The following is a 19,274-nucleotide window of genomic DNA, read 5'->3' as shown; positions in this document are numbered from 1 at the left end:
AGTGTTTGCTTGATTTATAAACGTACCTTATTTGCTTGCCTCCAACAAGTAACTTAGATGAACCAAATATAAAGCATGAAGCAGATAATGACGTAATTCTGGAGAGCTTCGTACAACTATGCGTATTTCTGTATTTTATAAAACAAAGGGTTCTAATAATTGCTGAAAGGCAGTTCAATTGCTTCAAAACTTCTGAACAAAGTTACCATGAAATAGCAGTCTAGTCACAACTGCATCGTATCCATGAGCATGATTTGTGGTGTGGTATCGTCTAAAAACTTCGATTTTTTGATAAAATTAATTATTTGTTGGATAAAATATTTCTTCTTTTAAAACGCTTGCATGTTTAGGGGGACTTTAACCTGATTGCGTCAAACTTTTAAAAAACACAACCACATTTCAGCTACAAAATCAATTTATTTTTATCAACCATGATTAGTTCATTAAAATGCTTCATCTGGTGAACGACCGGATATGTTTGCCTCTTTGCTTGTTGTAGCCCCTGCCCCTCCTTTGGAACGACGAGTTCGGGGTCCATTGTTTGGTGCCCGGAGATGTGAAGTAATAACCCCCGCGTCCTTTGGAAACCTTCGCGCCACGGCCACGAAACGAGGGGCTTCCCCCGCTTTGATATTCACGATTAAAGCCGCCACTCCAGCCACCCTGCTCCGACTTGTTCGTTTTAAATCCGTCTCTGGGTGAGTAGCTGAGTCTACTTGTCATCCTGGATGTTCCTTGGTAGCGATCCTGGTTGCGACCTCTTCCTCCATTTCCGGACATTTTTCCTCGGAAACGGTTTAAAGGAGTGTTGTTGGCTCCGGTACCTTGATGGTTAAAGCCACCGCGAGGTCTGTAACTGCCCCCTCTGCCACCCCTCCCACCTCGTCCCCTCGGGGTAAACTCGCGTTGTTTGAATGATGGAAGTTGAGGACGACGATTGACCTGAGCAGGAGGAGACTTCCCTAACCGTGCCGAATAAGTCTCCATCTTTTGTCTCCGTTTCGCAATCGCTTCCGCTGATTCGGTGCTTTGCTGGACTTCGACAGCATTGGCGAGTTTGTTTAGTTCTTCTGGAAGGTCATATCCGGGACAGAACTTCTCTGCAGTCGCAATAAGGTCGCACTGCACCACGCGTTGGTCGTCATCAGCATCTGGATAGCTAGACGGTGCACAAACATTGGTTAAAGACATCCAAGTGTACAGCATAGTGTCTTCTTGACCAATTACAAAAACTGGTCTCTCAGAAAATTGGTCTGCGAGTGACAGTGGCTTGGGGAGTTCAATCTCCTTCAAAATGGGCGGAGCTTTGGCGTCAATCTTGTTGCAGCAATCCAAGCTTTGACGTAGTGCTGTTAGGTTATCCAGAGCATAATCAATATCTTCGTCACAAAAGCAACATCTTTCTGGTAGAGTTCTGCAAGTTTGGACTCAATTAAACGCAAAGGATGTTGGGTGTTGTCTTTATCCCAATCAAGGAACCAAGACAACTCGTCTTTGCTGAGGAAAAATTTTTCATTATCTTGCTGACAAGCTGGATCAATAATGAGTTCCAGAAATTCTAACATACTAAGCACAGCGTTGATGCAGTGGTTATCGGATGAATTAAATTTGTCCAACATTTGCTTGCAGCTGTTCAATAACTTGGCTTCTCCTTTCACCAAAGCGTTACGAATGTAGGGGAAAGTATATCTGAAAACAAAATAGGTCAAGGTTAACTTTTATGACCAAACAGAGATGCCAGTAATTGAACTTGTTTACGAACCTGATTTTAAGCAACATTCCCAAAACTACAAAAACTAGATTTTGCACAACAGGAAAGGGGCTCGCCATATGACCAAGCGCGAATGATATGATAGCTTTGATGTACTCCAAAGGTGGCAAACAGTTTGCCAGGCTTTGTAGATCCTCACCAACTGGTAGAAGAGCATAGTCAGTATCAAGAAGAATGGTTGTGAAGATCAAAACCGCTGCGATGTCCTCTTTAGGAGTGTCTGAATTAGACGCGTAATTCCACAGATCCAGCAAACCATCTTCTTCAGTCACCATTTGGCAGATAACTGCAGTTCTTGCAGCTGGAAGGCTCATGATCTCTGAGAATGTCTGAATCATTGTGACCTGTTCAGGCGACAACATCAGCTCTTTTTCTCCCGAGTCATCATCAGGAATAATTTCCATGTCGTCCTCGTTACCAATAACCGTGCTCACAAGTAAAGGAGAAATTTCCTCCATGTATTTGCTACAGAGAGTCGATGCAAATGAGGGTGAAAGGTCGAACAATTGTTGCATCACAACCACTACAACTTTGATGAGTGGGCGACAGGTCGATGAAGACAACGGGAAGATAAGGGAACAGAGTCGATCCACGTGGGGAGTCATGGCCGCAGACCACAACTTACACGAAGCAAGAGACGCGGATCGGACACTATCGGGTGGCTCCCTTGGGGACACAAATGGTAATGGCATCGGCAGTAATTGAGAAAGGAGTGTCAGTGCAGCAGCAAATTTATCGCACTGTCTCTCGGCGAGTTGTATTATCTCAGAAACGATTGAATTTGTTTGGTCGGAGCAGGACGCGTGCGCAAAAAAGAGTGAAATGATTGATACAAATTTTTCCGTGAGCTCGTGCAACATGGGAGCATCAAGCGGTTGAAGTAAGATGAACAGATCTGAATAAAGAGCGACCATCGATTTGACAACTTGAGTTCCGTTAACATTTTTACTTTCTACGGATGAGTCTAAAAGCTGCGAGAGCATTTTGTGCACCAAGTCGGCAATGTTTTGCGAAATAGATACCACCAACGTGTGAGTCGATTGCGTAAGAAAAGCGGCCATTGGTCTAATGCCGTGGCAGTGGTTATGAATAGCTTTATGTAGCTGATCAGCGAGTGAAAGCAAGATGTTGAGAGCATCTACAGAGAAGAGTTCGATAACTGCAAGACGAGAATTAGGATCCTTTCCAGCTCCTTTCAACCCACCTAGAACAAAAAGACAGGCTGAAAATGGAAATATGTTAACTTGATGGAACATGTTGCTGTTTTATAACTTTGGAAGCTCAGTTCACAAATGCAATTACTAACAGTGGCTGCAGATTTAAAAGGACATATTTTGAAAAAGCTGTGAAATGGTTACAGATAAAAACAAATCTGTCGTTGTATGACAATATTAGAAAAATAAAATCAATTTGCAAGTTACCTTTTAAACATAAATGACATAGAAGTTTAAGTGAAGTGCAGATTCCCGGACCCTGAAAAGCCAATGTTGTCCAGTCCAAAAGAGCTGCTTCCTCCCTGATTAGATTCACCAGCTTCTCAATATCGGACTTTTCTCCAGTGAGCTCCTTCTCCAGAGGTTTGAGATAGAGCTTCATGAAGTCGGACTTGACATTAACATGGAGTTTGGACATGCAAGAACGAATGATGTCTGCTTTATAGTGGTAGATAAAGCCAACGTCTGAAGATCTTTCTAGTACCAGTTGAAGTACAGATGCAGCGTAGCTATTTACAGCGGTTCGATGCTGGATTGCCTCTGGTTTCATTTCCTCCTTGCTCTCTGATCCTGCGAAAAATTATTTCATTATGCAGCATAAAACGAGCACTGAACTGAATGCCTACGTAGGTAAATATACATTGACATTGCAGTTATCATGAAAAATAATTAAAGTATTTTATACGCTAATGGCTTCAACCACCGACATAAAAAAATTTCATGTATACGACTACAGCCCACAATACTCAGTCCACAACACAATATAATAGTACAAAGTTTCATAAAGTAAAAAAACAACAATGAAATAAAGTTCTAGTTACCATCAGGATCTTCTTTATCAACATCATTTAACTGCTTCTTATCTTCACTTTTGTCTTCTTCAATAACAGGATCTGGATCGGAGAGCTTGCGAGGAAACCAGAGACATCTTAAAATGGGTCTGAGATTGTCTTCCATGGCAAATATTCTAAATACAAAATTTTTTCCAAAGCTTGGATATGTGAGGGAGTTGATCATCTTGAAAGAGTGGCTCAATTCCTCCTCGATGTCCTCTTCATCTGCATCGGACTCCAAGAGGCTGCAGATGTGGTCAATGGACTGCATCGCCTGGATATGAAACGCCAGCTTCACTCCCAGATGTCCTGCGCTTCCTGGATCCTCCACATCGAGACTCGGAGAAGATTTCATCAGATGGTGGATGCAGTGGATCATTGAGTCCAAGTTGGACATGAGGTGAAGGATTCCAGACTTATGGCTCATGAGCTCCTCCAGAAAATTGTTGCACGATCGGAAGAGGATTTTGTGTCCGGAGACAACGAGAAGAGAGAGCAACGCTTGGATGGAGGACAACAAACCCATTCCCTCACTCATTCTGAAAATAAATCAATGGAACACGATTGGTAACAAAATTAGGCGACCGTGACGCAGCGAAAGCCGCGACCTTAATACAAGCAAATTTCCGTGGATATAAGACGAGACAATCACTTACTCCGAACAAAGCGCCGGTAAAAGACTGGTCGCGAGTTTAAAAGATTTTCTTTGAGTTACAACTCGCCTGCGGTGTCTGGCGCTTTATCACTTAAACTGTCTTTTGTGGTGTTTGCTGTGATATTAGACTGATAAAGAAGTCAAACACATCCAAATTTTCAAGGAAAAAGATGCCAGTAGGAAAGAAGCGATCATAGATGCCTTGTTAGATACACTACAAGACGATGATTCTATGACAGTCGAGTCTGACGATCAAATTAAGTCGACTGAGTTCGACAGAGGCCAGATCAAAAAAGGTAACGGTCCAAACACTCTGGTGGATTTGCAGGAAGTCACAGCCACGGTAAATGTCTTGAAAATGTTTTTTTATTTAACTACGATGCTATAGCTTATGAGTTTTAAAATCGACTGTAATACCGTTAACTTTTGATTGCGTTTTAGGGCTTCACAATCCTTGCGTCACTGCGAATACCTCGCCCGAAGAATTCCGGTGAAAACCAAAAGAAATGAAATAAAGTTTTACGAAACATAATAGAACATTTTTAAATGCCGCTCAAAGAAACATGTTAAAGAAATAATTTCCACTTCAACAATGCTATAGCGATGGCGGGTTATATAAATGTATCGGAATTATCTATAGCCAGTGGTTATATTTGTCTTTGAGAACTCTTTTTGTCTATTTAACTTTTTGACTCCGTTGTTTATACTTTTGCTTATTTGTGTCTTCTAGCCAGCGTTCAAAAAAATCCAAATTCTTATATTCCTAATGTAATCACAATTTGATTACGTAGCACAAGAATTTCATTCCAAATCATTTCTACATGATTTCCAAACTAACAGCAAATCACGATTTTTTTCCAAGACAGAAAGTATTTTTGCCACTTCAGTCGTTAAGACGTACTTTATATGTGTCATAACTCATAACCAATTACAAATCGACACGAATACAATGCGTCATAGGAAGATATTGTTTCCAACCAATGAAATTTTGACGGCATGATTACGTCAGTAGAGAAAAGTAAACAAACAAACGTGGTCATCATTACTATTTGTGGTAAAAATGCTACTTAACCCTATTTACACTAGATGTGGTCTCCCCTGCACAGAGTCACAGCAAAACGTGGCGTACAGTTGCACTGTTTGCTGTAGAAATTTGAAATTTGGTGACTTTTCCTAAAAACTGTTGAGCTATCTGTCCATGTTTGTTTTATAGAGTTTGATTTTGTAATTTTTGAAATATTGTCATGTTTTCATAATTTTGCTCGCTCTCCGCATTAAAGCGAATCGTTTTCGTTTGCTCATTCACGCACCACTAACTCAACTAACTATTTGTTCTCTTGTGTTCTCTTCTCGCAGTCAGCTGGTTTTCCGCACAGCGGGGGCGCGGCGTAACAAGAAAAACTGCTAGAAATGTATCACTTGTAGAAGTACTTAATTTACACTAAATGCACTTTCTTTAGTTTTAAAATTATGATGTATACAGGAAGCCAGATGTTTTTGCTACCAACCTGTAAAAATCCGATCAGTTTACGACCTATAGTTTTGGGTAATTAACGATTCAAAATGTGTGTGCAGTGTCGGCCACACCTAGTTAAAATAGTAATGTCGCGCATCCGGTTTGGATAGAGTACCACAATCGCTTGAAACGTAGGCTACTTCACTACACCCGTCATAGTTGAGCTGGATAAATTATCTTATACCCACAAAATACGTCATATAATGCGCATATGTTAAATGACACTTTTTGTAGCCAGAAACACACAATCGCTTAATTTATACCCCAATCATAATATTATTATAATTCACTACTGTATTAAATTTACCATGATTCTGTGACTTCAGAGAGTTTGTTCGGTGTGTGTGTCACGGACTTTGTTCCCACATGTTGTTACTTATCATCGTATTTTCGTTTGAAGCGAGCGTTTTTACCAATCAGCACCGTGTACGCGTTTGTTGAACTATTTTAATCACGTGTTTTGGCACCTTGGTTGTATATAAAGATTGTGCGATTTTAGTAGGAGAGAGTCTGAGTCGGCGTCTGGCTGAGACCAATAAAATGTGGCTTTTCGAGGATCGTCGGTTTGGTTTATTAGCGTTATAACGCTACTCAGTTTCACAGTGGAAAGTGACTCACAGTTATTGGTGTCGCGGTTCACCGTAAGCGTGAAATTAAAACCTGGCTAACTGAGCGAGAAAATAATCGTTACAATTGGTGAGCGCGCCAGGATTTCACAACCGCCAAAAGGGTTAGCAGTCGTGTGAATGTTATGGATCCGATCTTCGTCCTTCCACGGCCGTTCTATAAAGCGGGAGACGACTTACGACGATTTCTGTATTTGTTCCACTCCTATTGTCGTCTAACCAAGCTTTCCGACGAAGCGAAGAAACCGTTCTTCTTGGCTTCGATTCAAGAAATGTTTCTCCAAAGGTTAAGCTACTTACCTGTTGCCGAGATGTCTTTAGAAGACGTTGTTTATCAGTTCGAGCTGATTGTCGACTATCCAGAAGCTCTGTATAGAATGCGGAAATCGTTTTTCAACAGACGACAACTACGAGACGAGTCCGCATGTGATTATGTAAAGACAATAAACACTCTGGGTAGAAGGGCCTACCCAACAGACGAACGTCTTCGAAAGGACTTAATGTTTCTGTGTGTGATGAAGGGCTTAAGGGATCCACAAATGGTCACGTCTCTTCCAGAAACCGTCTTCGAAGAGAAAGATTTTGACTATCTTTATTGCTTCATCACTAACCCCCAGAAAGCTGTAGAAGCTGAAGAAGTTTTATCACTGGGGGTGGGCCAGGAAGATGACAACGGTACCGATGGAGAGTGCAGTCGCACAGATGTTTCCGATGATGGACAGAATGAAGCCGATGAGAGCTTGCCTACTTCAGTTCTCAACAATCAAGCGACCGACCTGTCGGAAGGGGCCCTCAAAAAGTCGATGCCGACGCCTGTTACCGATGAAGCGCATACATATTCCGCTTTACTAGTGTTTTGGGGAGCACGAACACGTGTTAGAGTTCTCGGATTTTTAGGTAATAAAGCACTTTTTGTCGTTTTTATGTTTTTAGCTTGCATCGTATACACAAGTCACCGTGATTTAATTCACATACCTTGGGAAAGGTATCACAGGGGAAAAGTTTCGCCCGGGTGGTCTCAAGTGTAGGATGGGGGGTGTGTCACGGACTTTGTTCCCACATGTTGTTACTTATCATCGTATTTTCGTTTGAAGCGAGCGTTTTTACCAATCAGCACCGTGTACGCGTTTGTTGAACTATTTTAATCACGTGTTTTGGCACCTTGGTTGTATATAAAGATTGTGCGATTTTAGTAGGGGAGAGTCTGAGTCGGCGTCTGGCTGAGACCAATAATATGTGGCTTTTCGAGGATCGTCGGTTTGGTTTATTAGCGTTATAACGCTACTCAGTTTCACAGTGGAAAGTGACTCACAGTTATTGGTGTCGCGGTTCACCGTAAGCGTGAAATTAAAACCTGGCTAACTGAGCGAGAAAATAATCGTTACATGTGAACTTTAGGCGTGCGACAACAGACACAAAAATAATTGGTCAAGCCACGAATTCAGACTCCTGTCAAGTGTCGCGCACCATCAACGAATAAACATGTTCTTGTGATCATTTTCGCACTATCCGATGCCAAAAACATGATTGCGTCTATGACATCATCAACCATGACGTTCTTCTTGCCCAGGGGAACAACTTTTGCTCGTCGCTCCGCCACGTCATCGACTTTTATGCAGCCGACCAACCAAAGTCGTAATATGTTCGTCTCCATTAACGCTGGGTTGTAAGGAATATAAAGTTGGTTGAATTTGTCGCCTGGATGAGACAGTGAAAACTGTTGGCTAATGGCTACCTACGTGACTGCGTTTATTCTTATCCTTTTGTCGGCTATTACCGCGAAAAAATGGGATAGCGTGTTGCTCGATTAAACCTGTACTAAAGAGCCAGTTAGATGTGAAGTAGTTGTGATATTGTAAACTATAATAAAACTGATTCATTTTGAAGGACTTTTGAAAACCTTTATAGCATTCCCATTACCTTAAGCTTAAGCTCTTTATATGCAGTATTTTGTTTAATGAATATAAAGTCGACTTATATTATCAACATATAGTTTTAGTTGCGCGATTGATTTTTCAAAAGCTTCACTAATGCTCCTTAATATCTTTTCTGCTCCAGTAATAAAATAAGAGAAACCAGCATTTATAACGTTCTTGCAACATTTTTCAACAGCAAGTTATACAAATTAAATTGTAGTTTGGTTAATTTAGACATGGTTGCTTTTTGAGGATGAAGTATATAAACAGAAAAAGATATGTTAAAAAATAAAATGTGTTAAAAATTGATTCAATTTTTTTAGATATATACCGGTTCCCAGAATCATTGAGAATACAAATGATGCAGCAAAATGGGAAATAATGTCAGCACTGACTGTATAGATAGAGAATGAAAGCATCAACAAAAATGACATACGCACACAAGACACTTGTAATCCATAACAAGTAACATTTTATCATTTCTCATTTTATTCCGTTCTGGATATTACATCACAAAAAAGATAAATATGGACCAATGCAAAAAAATTTCATTCCTGTTAGATGGCACAATTCTGGTTGCATTTAAAAATAATTTACAAACTTTGCATTATAGTAGCGTACGTTTGCTTCAGCCATTTGTAAACTGTAGTTTACCTTTTGCTTGTTATGAACAAATTACATACTTTGTATCACAACAAAATTCAATTTACCTTCTAATTTCGAAAATATTTTCTAAGCCATTATAAAAGCAAATTAGAAGAAAATACGATAATTACATAAAGTTGCAGCAAATTGTCTATATTCAGCATTAGTAGAAAATAATAAAAGTGCATCTTGTTCATTTAATTTTGCCTTACAACACTCCACTGCCATATTTACTTTTGGTAATCTCTGTTCCATCCATTGGCAAGGATATCGTTTATGAAGTAATAATGCTCTCTCGAACTCCTTCATTGCCTTCTTATGCAGTTGCTCAGCGTAATAACAAACTCCTAAAAGTAAATTTGCTTCTTGAACTAATCCAATTTCCACGGATTCAAGCTTCCAAGCTTCCTTTAAATTTTTAATTGCTTGTTTATTGTTTCCAATGAAATGCAAACAAAATGCAATCTGATGGAAGTTTTTGGAACGAAAAAGTTTTATGCAGATTTCTTCCTCCATGTCATCGCCATCAATTTCCTGCCTGCTTTTTAACAACGAGCCATGGAGCTTGATGAATACGCCCAAAGCTTTTTTATGATCATTTTCAACAAAAAGTAAGTAACGACCATAAGCTTCTCGAACAAGCCATCCATCTACATCATTCAAATCATTTGGTGATAAACTGTCTAAAATATTTTTCAGTCTTTTGCAAACGCCATCATCTCTGCGATCTAAATCTACCAAACTAATAGTTATATCGAATAAAATATGAATTGTTACATTTACGGGAAGTGGTTGAGTTGAAAGAGATTTGCCAAGTGATATTGCAGCATCAAGTCTGGAGGTCAGTCTTAAAGCTTCAACAACAATCATTATATAAACCATACTAACATCTTTATTATCGTTCAGTTCCTCAACTACTTTTTCATACATTCCCATCTGGCATAAAATCATTATGTTGGTATCAGTATCTATCTCCCCAAGGTTGTAATTGTTTCGACAAATCATTGTTTGTAAACTCCAAGTTATTTTGAAATAATCGATGATAGATTTTTCTCCAACAGCTGCAACAAGTTCAGGTAGATAGTTGTCTGTGAAGTTATAATACGACGGTTTCTGGGTCATGTCGTCTTGTTTCCCCTTCAAACAATAAATTTTGAGTCGAACTTCACATGCAATGGATATTGAATAGGCCAATTTATGAGCAGTTTCTGAATCAAATTTTTGTTTTTTTGTCAAAATTTGTATGATGTCATAACATGAACATGGCGACTGATGAACTGAGTTCAATCGACCGGGAGCAGCAATGAATAAAGTTGAACTTCGATAAACAACACGTTTGATGTTGAATGACATCGCGGGATTAAAATGCACCAATAGTTTGCCAACATCAAAGTTATTAAGATCTTCTTTAAGTTGTTTTAATATCAACTCATGTTGTCCGGGAACCGGATCGACCGGATCGACCGGATCCATCAAGGATTGTATTTGATCGGTTACGTGCTGTGAAAATTTATCATAAATTGACTGGAAACCAGAAACAAAACTTGTTTTTGTTAGAATATCTCCCAAGTGATATCCGTTCTTTAAATCAACATCTGCATCCAAATATTCCACCATCTTCGTCACAGGTTTAATAAGTTCAGTTGTCCATGGTTTGTTCTTGGTTTTTTCCTGTCGACCAAGTGGAAATTTACAAGCATGCAAAACCATTCCATCAAACGAGATACCACTCGGTGTATGAGCGTCATAAAACCAGTTGTGTTCCTTGATTTGGTTGTTATTTAAAGATGGAACAGAGACTGCTGGAATAATTGTTTCTCCTAATCTTAATATAATCACGTGAAATATAACCGAAAACCATCGAAAGTATTCCAACGCAGATTGATATTGATCGCTGTTTTCATCGTGATTCTGCAACAATTCATCATCGAGCAAAATAACGTGTTCGAAATCTGAATATGGAGTAATTTCTTTACGAGCTAAAGATCCCATTCCAGCTACACAGTATCGACACGGGGTCGTACCCATGATTTCTATACACTTGTCAGATATAGACTTCATGATATCAGTGTATTTTGCTGCGATATAACCTTGGAGTGTCTTAACTCGGTTTATTTTGTCAATTTCTAACTCATGTGCTCTCTCTGATGAAACATCATTCGGAATATGTTTAAGTTTATCCAGAGCCAACTTTGTTTCTTCTCTCATCAATTTAATTTTCTCACGAACAACTTTATTGACATAAGCATCAACATCAAAGTGATCATGTTGTATTTTAGCAAGTTTAAGCACATAACGATGAAGTTTATCAAGATCGATTTTGATTTCGTCAGTATTTGAAGGTTTCCTCACAACCGCCGCATTCATGAGAGCAGCGCTTCGAATAAGCGAGAATCGTATGCTGGTTAATATTGCTGGAAGCGCGTTACGTATGCGAGCAGTGATTCGTGATGGCACGTTTCCTATCAGAGTTAACACAGCCATGGCGAAAGTAAACCTCCATTGCAATTCCTCACTTCTTTCTTTGTAAACTAAACCTAGTTTATGAAGAATTTCAGCTGATTCTTTTATATCTTTTTCTGCACCTTTCTCGTCACGACATTTCCTTAAATCTTCTGCTAAACTCAATTCCTTGTTCCACAGATAATCGTCAAGTTTGTCCGCCATTATAACTGTTGTTTGAAACTTTCCGCAATGAAATAGCGCTTGTACTGTATGAGATGGTAAACGCTTCATACACGCTCGTCGTTTCAAGCAAACATTATGCGCAAACATACGTCTTAAGCAAGCAAGAGTGACATCGACCACTTTCAGGAGCAATGAGAGAAATCTTTACGTGTATAAGTATCACGGGATTATTTTTACGCACCCGTTTTAGAGCCAACACATTTTAATATCGCGTCACCTAATTTGTAATTCAATTGTTTACGGTTTGAGTTGTTACCAGTTTTAGATAGACTGCATTTTAATTACCCAAGTAGGGAGTCAATTGTTCACATTGTACACGGTTTGTTCGCACCAATCTTGTAGGTTAATTTAGTCCAATGTGTCGATCAACTTCTGTTTTTATTCGCGTTGTGCATTAATGCGAATTATGTCTCATTCGTATGCATGCTCGTCAGGTTTTATAATGTTTGCTCATTTGCTGCTGTAATTTCCCTATTCATGTTTACACATGTTTTTAGTTTCGTTTTACATCGCTACCGCTAGGGCCTAATTTGTTTTTAGCGTCCCGCGTTTATTTTCTCAGTGCCTGACAACGGTGGAATCTGTGTTGGTGGTGTGTTGCGCTCGGCTGGGAAGTGCTGAGCGAAGGTTGAATCAATCTAAATTTGGTTTTAATACAGAAAGGATGTGTGTTTTTATTAAAATCGACTAGCCGTAAAAGCGGGAGGTTACCTGGCCCAAGGAAACTCTTGGTTACATAAGTATTTAATTTAGCTAAGTAACAATGCGCCTTGATCATTTTAAGTAGCCGTGTTCTCATTTCAGTCCACGTATTTTGACTATAAATGTTATAGCAGTAGTGTTCGTTTACAGATAAGGTTTGTATAAAGAAATGTATAAACGATCGAATAACTAACTAATAAGTCCTTTAATGAAACAGAATAAATATAGCAACGGTTTTTATCAGGCAGAAATTTGACTTCTCCTGTTTTTTTTTTATCTTACTCGAGTGAAAATCAAGTTTAAAAAGTTTTGGTTTAAGAGTGAGCTAACTCTTATATGAAGAGCGATAAAAACAAACAAACTTCACTATCAAATTTTTATTCTTTTTCTTAGAAAGTTTTGCATTCAAAGAATGAAAGTTAAACTTTGATGAAATCGTTGCGAGTCATGTAATTTAAATCATGAAATTTGCTTAATTATACTGTAGGAATAAATTCTTGGCACATTGATAGGTTAACTTATAGTATATATACCTATAAGACTCGAAGAACTAAAGCACGCCGTTAATACTTGGGTAGCCTAGTGGAAGTTGAACTTTGTGTGTGTTTTTTGTTGCTATTTTCAAAGATGAAATTAATTGTTTTTAATTGTTTCTTTATGTACCCTTTTTTCTTGAAATTAATAGGTTCTGCGGCCCATTGAATTATTTCAAGTGACAATGCGGCCACCTATATAATAGAAGGTTGAACATCCCTGATCTAAGGCGGAATTCAGGCCATGCAAGGCCTGAATTCCCCCTATCCTGGGTATTAGAAATGCAAAACAGATTTCTTTAAAGTTTTTATATTGTACGGCTGAAAATCAATAATCACTCGAACAGACGGACAGAACAGCTACGAATGACGACAAATCTGTGAGCATGTATGCGTGTGCGTGATTTCTATAAGTACAGAAGCCATGGTAATATTACTTATAATCTGAAAGTACAAACAAGGCCAAAGTAAGGAAATGATCATTACCCTGTGAGTCTGCACACAATAGCAATAATAAACGGCAATACTGGTGTACTACTAATACTACATCTCTATTACGTAATTAACAGATATAAACAATAAAACAGGTTTCCTGGCAACTAACTTATCATCCTGCTTGCAAACAATCCGTTAAACGAGTCAGGTTAACAATTGCAACGCATATTCTAAATTGACTGGGATGGCTGATATGCGACTAGATATGACATAAAGGACTTGGGCGATAACAAGTACATGGTAGCAAACTATGTCACGGCTCACCAAATCGAAGCAAAGTCATCTAATACAAAGGTAAGGAATTTACCACAAGTCTAGACACACAATGACAAAGAGATTTGGAGTTTTGGGTGACACAAAATCATATAAACCATTATCACTTAAATCATATAAGTTTAATATACAACAATGCATTTTTGGACTTTACATAATGTATACCTGTAGATACAGAATGAAAAGAGCAATAAGAATCACATTGGAACCCCAGACACTTGCAATCCATAACACGTAACATTTTATCATTTCTCATATTTATATTACTCCATTCCGGATATTACATCACAAATAAGACAAAACCGAACCAATACCAAAAGCTTTCATTCCTGTCACCAGCAGCTCAATTCTGGTTGCATTTAAAAATAATTTACAAACATATCATGTTATAGCGTACGTTTGCTTCAGCCATTTGTAAACTGTAGTTTACCGTTTGCTTGTTATGAACAATTACACACTTTGTATCACAACAAAGTTGAATTTACGTTCTAATTTGGAAAATGTTTTCTAAACCATTATTGAAGCAAATCAGAAAAAATACGAACCTCACATAAATCTGCAGCAAATTGCCTATATTCAGCATTAGTAGAAAACAACAAAAGTGCATCTTGTTCATTTAACTTTGCTTTACAACATACCACTGCCATGATGACTTTTGGTAATCTCTGTTCCATCCATTGGTAGGGATATCGTTTATGAAGTAATAATGTTCTGTCAAACACCATCAAGGCCTTCCTATACAGTTTCTCAGCGTAATAACAAACTCCTAAAAGTAAATTAGCTAGTTGAACTAATTCAACTGTCATGGATGCAAGTTGATTGAAAATTTGAAAAATTTCGTTTAATTTCCTAATTGCTTGTTTATTGTTTCCATTGAAATGCAAACAAAATGCAATGTTAAGCAAGTTTTTGGAAAACAAATATTTTGTGAAGAATTCTTTCTCCATGTCATCGTCATCAATGGTTTGCGTGGTTTTTAACAACAAGCCATGAAACTTGATGAATTCGCCCAAAGCTTTTTCATGATCATTATCAACAAAAAGTAAGTAACGGCGATAAGCTTCTTTACCAAGCCATCCATGTACATCATTCAAATCATTTGGTGATAAACTGTCTAAAATATTTTTCAGTTTTTTGCAAACGCCATCATCTCTGCGACCTAATGCATCCAAACTATCCGTTATATAGAATAATACAAGAATTTTTAGATTTACGGGAAGTGGTTGAGTTAAAAGAGATTTGCCAAGTGATAATGCAGCTTCATGTCTGGAGGTGAAACTTACAGCCAGAAGAACAAACATTTTATAAACGATACTAACATCTTTATTATCGTTCCATTCCTCAACTACTTTTTCATACATTCCCATCTGGCATAAAATCATTATGTTGGTATCAGTATCTATCTCCACCAGGTTGTAATTGTTTCGACAAATCATTGTTTGTAAACTCCAAGTTATTTTGAAATAATCGATGATAGATTTCTCTCCAACAGCTGCAACAAGGTCAGGTAGAAAGTTGTCTGTGACGCTATGATACAACGGTCTCTGGGACATGTCGTCTTGTTTCCTCTTCAAACAATAAATTTTAAGTCGAACTTCACATGCAATGGATATTGAATAGGCCAATTTATGAGCAGTTTCTGAATCCAATTTTTGTTTCTCTGTCAACTTATCTATGACGTCATAACATGAACATGGCGACTTATAAATCGAGTTCAATCGACCGAGAGCAGCAATGAATAAAGTTGAAGTTCGATAAACAACACGCTTTATGTTAAAAGGCTTCCTGTAATTCAAACTTATCAAACATTTGCTCACATTGAAATTATTAAGATCTTCTTCAAGTTGTTTTAATATCAACTGATGTTGTCTGGGCATCAACAAGGAATGCATTTGATCAGTTACTTGTTGTGAAAATTTATCATAAATTGACTTGAAACCAGAAACAAAACTTGTTTTAGTTAAAATATCTCCCAAGTGATATCCGTTCTTTAAATCAACATCTGCATCCAAATATTCCACCATCTTCGTCACAGGTTTAATAAGTTCAGTTGTCCACGGTTTGTTCTTGGTCTTTTCCTGTCGACCAAGTGGAAACTTACAAGCATGCAAAACCATTCCATCAAACGATATACCGCTCGGTGTATGCGCGTCATAAAACCAGTCGTGTTCTTTGATTTGACTGTTATTTAAGGATGGAACAGAGACTGCTGGTATAATTGTTTCTCCCCATCTTAATATAATCATGTGAAATAAAACCGAAAACCATCGAAAGTATTCCAACGCGGATTGATATTGATTGCTGTTTTCATCGTGATTCTGCAACAATTCATCATCGAGCAAAATAACGTGTTCGAAATCTGAATATGGAGTAATTTCTTTACGAGCTAAAGATCCCATTCCGGCTACACAGTATCGACACGGGGGCTTTCCCATGATTTCTATACAATTATCTGATATAGACTTGATTATATCAGTATATTTTGCTGCGATTTTATCTTGGAGTGTCTTAACTCGGTTTATTTTGTCCATTTCTAACTCATGTGCTCTCTTTGATGAAACATCATCCGGAATATGTTTAAGTTTATCCAGAGCCAACTTTGTTTCTTCTCTAATCGATTTAATTTTCTCACGAACAACTTCATCGACATAAGCATCAACATCAAACTGATCACATTGTACTTTAGCAAGTTTAAGCAAATAACGATGAAGTTTATCAAGATCGTTTTTGATTTCGTCAACATTTGAAGGTTTCCTCACAATCGCCGCATTAATGAGAGCAGCGCTTCGAATAAGCGCGAATCGTATGCTGGTTAGTATTGCTGGAAGTGCGGTACGTATGAGAGCAGTGAATCGTGACGGCGCTTTTCCTATCAGAGTTAACACAGCCATGGCGAAAGTAAACCTCCATTGCAATTCCTCACTTCTTTCTTTGTAAACTAAACCTAGTTGATGAAGAATTTTAGCTGATTCATTTATATCCTTTTCTTTACCTTTCTCGTTGCAACATTTTCTTAAATCTTTTGCTAAACTCAATTCTTTGTTCCACAGATAATTGTCAAGTTTATCCGCCATTATAACTGTTGTTTGAAATTTTCCGAAATGAAACAGCGCTTGTACTGTATAAGATGGTAAACGTTTCATACGCTCGTCGTTTCAAGCAAACACTTGCAGACGTTTTTTTGTTACGCCTTGCTTCTGCTGTGCTAAAAATCAGCTGACCGCGAAAAGAGAACACAAGAGAACAGTTAGTCAAGTTAGTTGCGCGTGAATGAGTTAACGAAAACGATACGAATACGTTATAAAACAGTTTTTTAAATTTCTACAGCAAACAATGCAACTGTACGTCACGTTTTGCTGTGACTATGTGCAGGAGATGCCACATCCAGTGTAAATAGGGTTGTAATGAAATGGTGGTTTATTGTTCCTTGGCCTGTAAGGGCGACCACTTCAATTACAAAGTTTGTCTCTTGAATTGTTGTCCTCGAAGTAAATGAGTCTCAGGTCGTTGTTTCGCTTTTCTTAATCTTGGAATTAATTGTACACCATGACAACTGTATAAACTGATTATATTGTTTCTTGTTTAAACGATTACATTAAATAAGACATTGGGACAGCTACATAATAAAGTCGACCACTTTCTAGGGTTAACTTAGTAGACTGTGACGCAATGAATAGCTATAAATGAAAGAATAACTGACGTCACGATTTATAACGATACACAGGAAGTCATGCATAGGCGACACGTAACGCAATGCTTTGCTTTGCCGATTTCCGTATTCTATGCGGCATTCGATTTGCAAGCAATTTTATAATACCATCACAGGGTTAAGCAAGCAAGAGTTTCATTGACCACTTTCAGGAGGGATGAGAGAAATTATTAATTGTATAAGTATTTAATTTAGCTAAGTAACAATGCGCCTTGATCATTTTAAGTAGCCGTGTTCTCATTTCAGTCAACGTTTTTTGACTATAAATGTTGTAGCAGTGGTGTTCGTTTACAGATCTGGTTTGTATAAAGAAATGTATAAACGATCGAATAGCTAACTAATAAGTCCTTTCATTAGTCCTTTAGCTGGTAAACATAAATAAGTCACAGACATTTCAACACCGCAAACATTGTCACAATAAAGTTTAGGTATTGAAAATGATTGCCATTATTTCATCGGAAACGTCGTACTTTTAAAACTATTTTGTCACAGATTCCTTGGTCACCTACCTCTGATGTTATAACATAGCAACCTAGACCTAATTTGAATTTAACTTCTATTCGGAATCGAAGTTTAAATCTTAAACATAACTAAAATCAACATTTTTCGTATCCATTCTCCCAACCTAACCGCGCATGTTTAACTACGAGCTACGAGATCTAATACTTAGGTGAAATGGTTACTTTCTACAAAAGTTGCGGTTTCTTATATCGTAAGAAAACCTTTGAAACCTTGATCGTTACTTATATAAACGAGTACAGGCCTATGTGAGAATAATCGTGAATAAGTGAAACCGATATTTACACTAGTCTTTTAAAATCATTTTTATAACAACAATTTCAAAAGATTTTGTTGTAGTTTCGTTAATTCAGAAATAGTTGCTTTTAAAAGTTGAAATATAAAAGCAGGACAAGATAAGTTAAATCAAAAATGTCTTAAAAAATTACTTAAAAATGTTAGGTAACGTGTAATCGGCAAATTTTTAGATGCAGACCACTTAAGGGGTGTCCTTCACCCCAGCAAGGCCTTAAGTTCCCATATCCTGGATATTAGAAATGCAGACGGATTTCTTTAAAGTTTTTATATTGAACGGTTGGAAATCAATGATCACTCGAACAGACAAAGAGACTGAACAGCTACGAATGACGACAAATCTGTGAGCGAGTATGCGTGTGCGTGATTTCTATAAGTACAGAGGCCAGTGTAATATTACTTATAATCTGAAAGTACAACAAGGCCAAATTAAGGAAATGATCACTACCCTGTGAGTCTGCACACAATAGCAATATAATAAACGGCAATACTGGTGTACTACTAATACTAACAACAAATTAAGGCCTTTAGCTGAAAGCACGATTGGAAACAGATGTGGATCATTCCTAATCCTTGACGTTTTATCCCGATCCTACAGCAAGTCAGCAGTAATCCTGGAATGAGGAAGTGTTTGCTTGATTTATAAACGTAACTTATTTGCTTGCCTCCAACAAGTAACTTAGATGAACTGAATGGTGAACCAAATATAAAGCATGAAGCAGATAATGACGTAATTTTGGAGAGCTTCGTACAACTATGCGTATTTCTGTATTTTATAAAACAAAGGGTTCTAATAATTGCTGAAAAGCAGTTCAACTGCTTCAAAACTTCTGAACAAAGTTACCATGAAATAGCATTCTAGTCACAACTGCATGGCATCCATGA

The 19,274-nt window shown here is 37.9% G+C and overlaps 1 protein-coding gene across 1 annotated transcript; it reads right to left on the bottom strand.

The window, feature by feature from the left end:
* Nucleotides 1-453: 453 nt before the first annotated feature.
* LOC143444960 (protein virilizer homolog) lies at nt 454-4,356 on the bottom strand. The gene is made up of 5 exons (XM_076943752.1): nt 3,807-4,356; nt 3,193-3,555; nt 1,763-2,975; nt 1,398-1,689; nt 454-1,317 (listed from the first exon to the last, which is right to left on the bottom strand). The coding sequence occupies exons 1-5, from the start codon at nt 4,354-4,356 to the stop codon at nt 454-456; spliced, it is 3,282 nt and encodes a 1,093-aa protein (XP_076799867.1).
* Between the last annotated feature and the right edge of the window lie 14,918 nt (nt 4,357-19,274).

The sequence above is a fragment of the Clavelina lepadiformis genome, chromosome 2 (assembly GCF_947623445.1).
Source record: "Clavelina lepadiformis chromosome 2, kaClaLepa1.1, whole genome shotgun sequence".
NCBI lineage: Eukaryota > Metazoa > Chordata > Ascidiacea > Aplousobranchia > Clavelinidae > Clavelina > Clavelina lepadiformis.
This window is presented reverse-complemented; position numbering and strand designations above follow the sequence as displayed.